Source organism: Odontesthes bonariensis, chromosome 6, assembly GCF_027942865.1.
Source record: "Odontesthes bonariensis isolate fOdoBon6 chromosome 6, fOdoBon6.hap1, whole genome shotgun sequence".
NCBI lineage: Eukaryota > Metazoa > Chordata > Actinopteri > Atheriniformes > Atherinopsidae > Odontesthes > Odontesthes bonariensis.
In genome coordinates this window covers 23,512,280-23,520,565 of record NC_134511.1, presented here as the reverse complement: position 1 = coordinate 23,520,565, position 8,286 = coordinate 23,512,280, and the positions used below count along the sequence as shown (strand labels likewise).

General features: G+C 41.4%; 1 protein-coding gene across 2 annotated transcripts; it reads right to left on the bottom strand.

Annotated features, from left to right (window-relative positions):
• On the bottom strand, nt 1-7,855 carry LOC142382325 (acyl-CoA dehydrogenase family member 11). Of its 2 annotated transcripts, none has more exons than XM_075468048.1 (15): nt 7,749-7,855; nt 6,630-6,928; nt 5,961-6,184; nt 5,777-5,876; nt 4,910-5,027; nt 3,648-3,790; nt 3,389-3,541; nt 2,048-2,142; nt 1,856-1,955; nt 1,631-1,771; nt 1,454-1,546; nt 1,278-1,385; nt 1,004-1,175; nt 778-844; nt 1-669 (listed from the first exon to the last, which is right to left on the bottom strand). In XM_075468048.1, the coding sequence occupies exons 2-15, from the start codon at nt 6,909-6,911 to the stop codon at nt 555-557; spliced, it is 1,911 nt and encodes a 636-aa protein (XP_075324163.1). In that variant the 5' UTR covers nt 6,912-6,928; nt 7,749-7,855; the 3' UTR covers nt 1-554. The 2 variants fall into 2 exon arrangements, with proteins under 2 accessions (XP_075324163.1, XP_075324164.1); XM_075468049.1 differs by lacking the exon at nt 7,749-7,855 and adding an exon at nt 7,207-7,509.
• Nucleotides 7,856-8,286: the final 431 nt, after the last annotated feature.

The window sequence follows — 8,286 nt, the reverse complement described above, 5'->3', positions numbered from 1 at the left end:
TTGAAAAAAATACGACTTTATTATCTACAGCAATTCAAATGTTTTTCTTAGATACATTCTTTATGATTTTACTTTCAAAAAATTTGTTGAACAACAATTGTCCGCACTGCTGTCCTACAGAATTACTCTCAATACAATGTAAAAGAATGAGATGGCAGATAAATAATGGAAAGCTTCAAAATTCCTGTCTGAACTCAGACATCAGCCTGTGCATGTTTTTCAAAATCATCTTTGTACTGCAAACATCAACTACAGTCTACAGCTGCATATGTATTGCAATAAAAAAAAAACCACAAGAACTTTGTTGGCATATATCAATGTGAAATCTGATAAATGCAAAGCAAAGATAAAAAAAAAAAAAAAAAACTGTATCTGGAGCCCATTCTCAGTACTCAGCTTTTGTAGGACTGGATTTTAATTTTTAACAAAAACATGATCTCAGTCAACCAAAAATCATTTAAGAATGTAAAATTCAGGGAAATTCAAACCACAGTGTCAGACTGGGGCCCAGCAGTTGAAGTTGAGCTATAAATGTATCAGTCTTAAATGATCGATCAGCTTTGAGTGGGCTGCTCATAGACCAATGCAGCATCGAGTGGTGCAGTGCTGGAGTCGTAGCAGCCTTTCTGCTGTTTAGTTGCCACGAGACACAAGTCCTGTTCGCACCACCTGATGAGGGAAAATGGAAATATATATGTTGAATGAACGTCAATTTTGTGTTTTATTTTTTTGGGGAGACATGTATTTTTCACTTTTTTGTTTTATTCTGTTTTGAACCTGAGAGCTGCATAGGTGTCGTGTGGAGAGGCTCCTGTCCAACAAGCATGATCAATGAGAAGGGCACCTGTTAACATACAGACACTCCAGTGAGGTGCAGGCAGGTCAATGTAATGAAATGTAATTTGGCCTATTTAAAAGAATAATATCGGCACAAGGTAATGCCTTTGGAGTGATCAGTAATCTGTTGCATCTATTCTTAAATTTGTGCTTTTGTTGCACCCACCTGCATAGGTGCGAGCCAGGCTGTATGCCAGGTCTCTGGCTGCTAGTTCCAGGTAGCTGGGCGGTCTGGTTGCTGCTGACTGAACAAACTTCTCCAGTTCAGACAAAGCACCGCCGACAGCTTTCACAGCTGGAGCGAGTGAGGATGTGGTTGAGGCTTCTGCAAGCAACGACTACAACGAGATTCAAAAAAGTGCACTTCACATTCCTGTTCAGCTAAATCTCAAATTACAGTCAGTGAACTTGTTTGACAAGGTCTGCTCTCCACTCCGTACCTTGACGTGGGTGAAGTAAGCATGAAGAACCATGCCTGAGCTACGAGCCACACAGCGCAGCACATCCAGGGACAGAACATTCGTGGTTCCCTCCCAAATACTCAAGACCTGGAAAAGAAATAAAATTCGAGCTTCAACAGCATCGCACGCTGACAAGTCTCAGGTAATAACCTCACCTGGGAGTCACGGAGCAGGCCAGGCAACCCAGTATCCTCGATGTAGCCCTGTCCGCCAAAGCTTTCTAAACCCTCTGACACGACAGCTACCGCCTGAGACAACCGCAGCACGAAAACACAAAAACAATCAAAACATCGCAATACAAATCTGCTCTCACATGTGCACAAGCCGCACACCTGCTTCCCAGTGTACAGTTTGACCACAGGGGTCAGCAGACGTAGGAGGTTTGCATCAAGCTGGCTGGCCAGGCCACTCTCTTCTCTGCCCAACAGACGGCACACGTCCATCACCAGAAGAAAGGCTCCGCGAGTCTCCACCTGTCCAGGTCAGGAACAAGCGTGAATTCGAAATTTGGGGAAATAAGAGTATGAGCGGTTTGTACACCCCCACTGCTAGCTTACGTCCATCCTTGCAAGAGTCTGCATGTGTAGTGGGTGGTCTTTAAGAGGCTTTCCGAAGGCAGTGCGGCGAGTGGCATAGTCACGAGCCAACTGGAGCACCCTGTGAAAGCACGCAAATACCCACATTATTTAACGTTATTTATCGCATGCTTTTAGAGAACCGTGCAGTGGGTAGATTGAGTGATGTCCTGCCTTCTCATTGCAGCTGCTGCAGAGACGCTGTTGTGGATCCTGGTTATGGTTAACATGTTCGCTATAGAGGCGACACCTCTCCCTTCCTCCGAGAGCTGTTGTTGGAAAGAAAGCAAATTTGGATGTCAGGAATTTTGAAACATTTGAAACTGATGATAATTAGATGGAAGATTGGTTCTTTGTTTGTCGTATACTAAAAAACTATTTTAAAAAAAGTCATTGGGTGAGTCTATCAATAAGCAGTGAAAACTCATTTGGAAAGTTTCCAAATAAGGACACAGTTTTACTTAATTTCTCCTTTTTCTAGTATCTGTGCATTGTAGAGTGTATCGTAATCTGGACTTGACAAACACAGCAACTGTTCATACAGACGAGATGAAAGAAAAGCTATAAATGCAAGGCGAAATAAAGTCATTTATGTTGCGAACCCTCGGGTGTACTAATCTATTACTGACACAGCTCCTAACTTCTTTCAGCTCAGTGTTTCACCCTACTGGTCTTTCTGGCTGAGTTAGTCCTGCTCTCAAAGAGTTTAAAAAGGCACAGAGTAGGATTTAGAGATATCTCGAGGCAAAGTTGCAGAGTGCAACCAAGTGAAAAAACCCTTCTTAACTTAACATTCCAAGCATACAGGAGTAGGTATTGTGGCCGCAAAAATTGTTTGGTGTAACATGACAGACTCCCTGAAGAGCTCCTCCAAGGTAAAGAAAACACAAGAGCTTCTCTTTTTAGATGATTCTGCACTAATGAATATAAAATGATGAAAATACGTCAAACCTTTGTCAACAAGTCCCCAGATCTCTGTGCTGTCCAGATTCAGAATCAAACATGATCAATTGGAGTTTATATTTCTATTCAAGGAGGAGGAATTATGCTACTTATTTAATAAGTATAATTATTGTTTGTTTTCCAAACTCAGTTCAAATTTGTTATGGCGCTCACAAGCCCTGACAGGCCTCCAGAAGCTGACCAATCAGAAGACAATGGGCTCCTACGAGTTAATTATAGTCTGTTTCGATCTCAGCTGCATGTCTTTGAACACATCTGAACTGAACTGTCAACAGAAGTTGCTTTCTGTGACTCTAAAATGACCAAAAAAACCAAAACAAAGTGGTACCAGTCTTAGGTTTTTGCCCCTGCTTTTCAGTCGCTTTTTGTTGCGGAGGCCTGTCAAACAAGCTTAATGTGAATTTTTAGCAGAATACCAGCAGAACTACACAGCATGTTGGTGTAAACAAAGTGAGCTGAACCTTTTTTATAACACAGCTGTTGACCTTCAAAACGCCACAAAAGGAAACTGCAGTTACTGCAATAAACAATGGCCGTATGCATGTAACGGACCCTATATGCAGGCAGGCCATCCAGCAGTAACTCAGCAGTCGGCATCTGTCGAGTTCCCAGCTTGTCTTTCAGTCGCTGAACCTCTATGCCCCTCAGTTGGCCATCCACATCTCGACTCACCTCCGCATAAAAAAGAGACAAACCCTTGCTACCCTGTGACAAGGAGACAAGCACACAGTCGGCAAAATCATTCTGCGAGCCACTCATTACGTGCAGTGACAGAGGACAGAAGAGTGAAACGTAAAGAAGTCAGCTGTACCGGTGTGGAGGCTCCTGTTCTGTCCTGCACTCTGGCCAGTGTGAGAGTCATGTCTGCGTCCGTGGCAGACGTGAACCACTTGAAGCCGTGGAGTTTGTACGAGCCATCAGTTTGGGGAACTGCCACCGTCTCAGTACCGCTAGCTTAGCACAATGAGAAAAAAACAGAAAGCAGTGGCTGTGCCAGTATTTAAACAAAGTATTTCTTGTTAAACATAACTCGTGCGACAAAAACAAAACGGAACATCAAAGACTGATAAATACAGTGACATTTTCCTCAGTTTTACTTTGTAAAATTTATTATTTTTTCAAATTCAAAAACTAAAGGCGTTGCGTAAAGTTTGGTTTTAAGTCCAGTTCTCTTCACAATTCCCAGTAGCATCGTAGCACTTTTAATGACAACCTTAGACTTAGACGAAACTAAGTATATGTTGTTCTTCAGAGACAGAGTTGATGAGCGCGCTCATTTCAATTTAACTGCAAGCCAAAAATGCAACACTGAGAGTGCTGAAGAACATAAATATCTTGGAATTTGGATAGCTGAAAAACTCACATCCAGATATCATGGAGATGAACTGATTGAGATATAAAACCTTCACGCTCTTGGATTTGGTTCATCATTCCACACACAGGTTTATTAGTGGGGGAGGCTTGTAATACTCATCACCGAATCCTTTATGAAAAAGGGGGCTGAAGTTCTCTGGGTATAAAGCCCTTATGGAAAACTACCTTCATATTTAATGACATTTCTAGACATTTTTTAGCTCAAATGACTGGCTTTTATCAAAAGAGCCTCAGGTCTCTACTCAGCTTGGAAAAAGTGATTTTAGCTTTTATGATCCAATCTGGTGGGACTCCTTAGAAAGCACAATGAAAATCAATTCCTTTGTGGCCCTTGGTCATTTTTAATTAATAGTGGCAAGTATTATTGTGACTGTAACTGTTCCATAAGAATATTTTCTATTTTCAATCACAAATTCCATTGCTTGCATCTTATGTATGTATTGATTGTTTTGCATAGTTTTTCAGGATTTTTACACAAATGCTTCAGCTATCTTCAAATGTTACCTTTACGTTGTGATTTGTGTTGTGATTTGCGTCACCTGGTGTCATTGTGAATGAGGGCCATCCCTTAACGATGCTCAAGTATGAACTGCAACTCTGTCAGTTACACACAGTGCCTGCTGTTGTAGTGCAGCCTTTTTCTGTAGGATTGCAGATGACACATGTTCAAATGGGCCAGTTGGAAGTGTCACTACTCACCCACGTCAGATCCTCCTTGTCTCTCCGTCATCCACTGTCCAGATGTCCAGAAACGTTCGGGCTGTCGGGTGGTCAAGCGACTGAAAGCCTCTTCTACCGCCCACGATAAACCCATGGACTTCACATACAGAGACAGACAATTGTCACTCAGCTTAACTGATAAGCAAACAATATGAATACATCCACTGCAATAATCCTACTAGTGTAAAGACACAGTGTGCTGATGTGGAAACCTAAGTTTGACTTTCTAACGTATGCATTAAATTCAAGTTTGGATAACAGGCGGGAATGTTTTCTACATTATGTTATTATGTTGCACAGCACTCTCTCCGTGATGCACAAGTGCTTTTGTAAAAACTTTTTGCTGACTTTAGATCTAAGTGATCAGGTTTCAGAAAGAAAGAAAAAAGCCCCAAAAAAATCTTTAAAAAAAAAACACCTTAAAAGACTTAAACAAACTTGAATTTCATTTAAGGTTTTAAAATGCAATAAATGTTTGGTTTGACATTACTGAACATGCCATGGCCAGGTTTCCATTTACTAACAAAGTAAATCCGAGGCAAACGTCCACGAGACACATTTCCATTGAGCTGTTTGAACTAGGCTGCATAGTGGTGCCAGAATGTTTGCGGTACTGGCAAGGATGCTGGTGGTTTTTAAGTCTTTGGTAATATCCTGGATGTGATATCAATCTAAGAAAGTCCCAAAATCTAAAATAAGCGGATAAACATTTGTGTATTTGCAGAAATGTCTTCAATTTTTTTCACCTTTTCCATTCACCTTTACTTTTCTTTGAAAGTGAATGACAAACAGCAGAGGAAAAGCTGGCTTATGCTCGGCATGTCAGCTTGACTTGTGTGAACCCACCTGGATGACTTTTGCAGCTCCATCAGTCATGGCCAGAGGGCAGGTGTACAGACCGGACGACGGGGAGAAAACATACAACTTGCTCATCTGGTACACACGGCTGGGACACACAAAAACAAAATGAGTCCAAACAGAAACGGACAAAAAAGGGGTTATAAAACTGCAGCATGCGTTACAGACTAACCTCCACTCTCCAAATGATCTCTCATAGCCGATGGCAACCAGTCCCTCCTGCGCAGACAGGTCTTTCATGCGTTTCCAGGCCGCAGAAGTCACAATATGGTCCACTCTCCGACCCCAGGGATCAAAATGCACCAGCCGTGGAGGGTTGGCCTCGCACTCTCTACCCCACCCGTCCACTTCTTTTGCCACACGCTCTCCGAATGCTCTTAAGTCTGAGAAAACTGCCTGAGAACAAAACAAAATTAAACATAAATAATAATCTAAATTATCAATAAAGTCTCACTGTACTTGCTCCAGACGAAGCATCCTGCTCAGCTGTCTCAAATTCAAGTGCTTTCGGTTTAAAACAATGTATTGAATTTTCTTTGTGACTGGCTAGTGTTTTAATTTGGGAAAATTGCTTGCTTAATGTTGTGGAAGAAAAAAAACTAAAATATGTAAATATGTACCACACATAAGAAAATTTGGTTACATTTAATAAATATGACAAAACTTGCGGGCAAAGCTTAGGTCCAGTAGATTCTTTACTGTATATATTCTCCTTCTGTTGATCAATACTGGACCTACTGCTTGTTGGCACAAGATTAGAAGACTACATTTCAGTTCAAGTAGCCCCTCTCATTTTCAGCTACAAATTAGCGTTGCATTGGGTCGTTTCTATTTAGTATACCTTCTGGGGCAGGTGTCTCCTCAGATAAGCTCTGAGCAAGGCATCCTCCAGAAATGGGTTCTTAAGCACTGGTCGTTCCTGAAAGAACGATCCGATCCTGGCTCTGGTGAATGGCGGATAACCCGCTGCTGCCTCCCAGAGTTGGTCTTCATCGGATCTTCTTGTGCCGGCCTCAGCTACACTGGCTGATCTGATGTGGACAAGTGGCCGGGCAGCACCACCCCACAGTCTGTGGTAGCCTCCAGCTATATGTCTGTTCAGAAGGGCTGAGCACACTGACATGGCTCCAGATCTGCTTTCTGAACAAAGAGAGTGATTACATTATAGTTACAACAAGCACCCATCAGTCACTTACAGGATGAGCTCATCTTCAGGACTGTTGGTTTCTATTTACTTAATAGTAAAGTTAAGGAGGTCACATTTTACTGACCCCCCCCCCCCCCCCGCCCAATGATAATAACTTTTAGTAAACATAACTTTGTTTCCATATGCTTTTTTCTAGGGGTTGTAAGATAAATATTTCTCTTTTTTTCTAAACATGATATATTTGACATGTTGCAGACATCATCTGTCTCACCTTATACATACATGCTTTTTCTGCAAAGATCTGCTTTAGATGTATTCTCATTCCTGATTCAGTATCAATTCCCATTGTCCATAACTTTAAAGGAAAAATGAACTGCGACGTTTTACTAGTTCAATGACAATGACAGTGTTCTGTTTTAATATGTAAACAGCTTAGGACCAGACCGACGATCGCAGAAGTGGGTGAAAGTTCACTCAGCTCCGTTGTTCATTTTGTGCACGTTCGCGTTTTATTTAGCGATATTTATTTTAAAAAGTGATAAAACAGTTCCGTGTCTAATGCAGACAAAGTGAAGTTAATCTGACTGTCAGCCTAGCTCTGCTTCCCGGTGTGCTATTTTCTCTAAAAAAAAAAAAAAAAACAGCAGTCAACAACCTCAGTTGAACACGAAGCAGTTTTAAACGAAGCTGCTACGAGTTGCCCTACAGGTGAAAACTTTTAGCAACTTTAAATGGATATCTTCTTCAACACTTAACTATATCCACGCCCAAACTAAAACTTTAACAATATAAAAGCTGAGGAAGCCGCCTTACCTAATGCCACTCCAGCAGTGTTTTTATGGCTACAAAATGTCGCCTTCAAAACTGAAGTCGAGTAGGTTCAAACGGTTCAAGTGTTTTAATGTTACAAGCGTCTTTGCAATTTATACACTCACAAGTCCTGTACGATGACATCCCTGATTTAAAAGGTTATTCAAGTCGAAGGACACTAAATATTATCAAAGAAACTACATATTCACCACAAATGAATCATTTACAGATGGAGGTAGGCGCTAATTTAATCATTTTGGGACCCATGCGGCTCTTCATTCAAGATTAAGGCTAAGTACACTTGAACGTTGGTATTTATTTATTTTTTTTACTTTTCTTGACAGGTTATTTCATTAGTTTCCTGCCCCTCGGTGTATGGGTGAGGCAGTGATGTCTTGAATGGCTCAGTAAAATCCACATTCTCATTTGTCCCACCAATTAAAGATCCGGCTGGGTCTGGTCCAAAACCAGCCACCATGACACCGGGTTCTGTGTCGTTGTTTTATGTGGAGATGTACTCCATATTGCTCTTTTTTTTTTT

Bases quoted from the DNA above. Each gene is read 5' to 3' on its own strand.
- LOC142382325 (XM_075468048.1), bottom strand. From the start codon at position 6,911: ATGTCAGTGTGCTCAGCCCTTCTGAACAGACATATAGCTGGAGGCTAC. The intron at 6,185-6,629 runs GTATACTAAATA...TTTTGTTCTCAG, and splicing joins GGAGACACCTGCCCCAGAAG to GCAGTTTTCTCAGACTTAAG. The intron at 1,772-1,855 runs GTAAGCTAGCAG...TGACCTGGACAG, and splicing joins AGACTCTTGCAAGGATGGAC to GTGGAGACTCGCGGAGCCTT.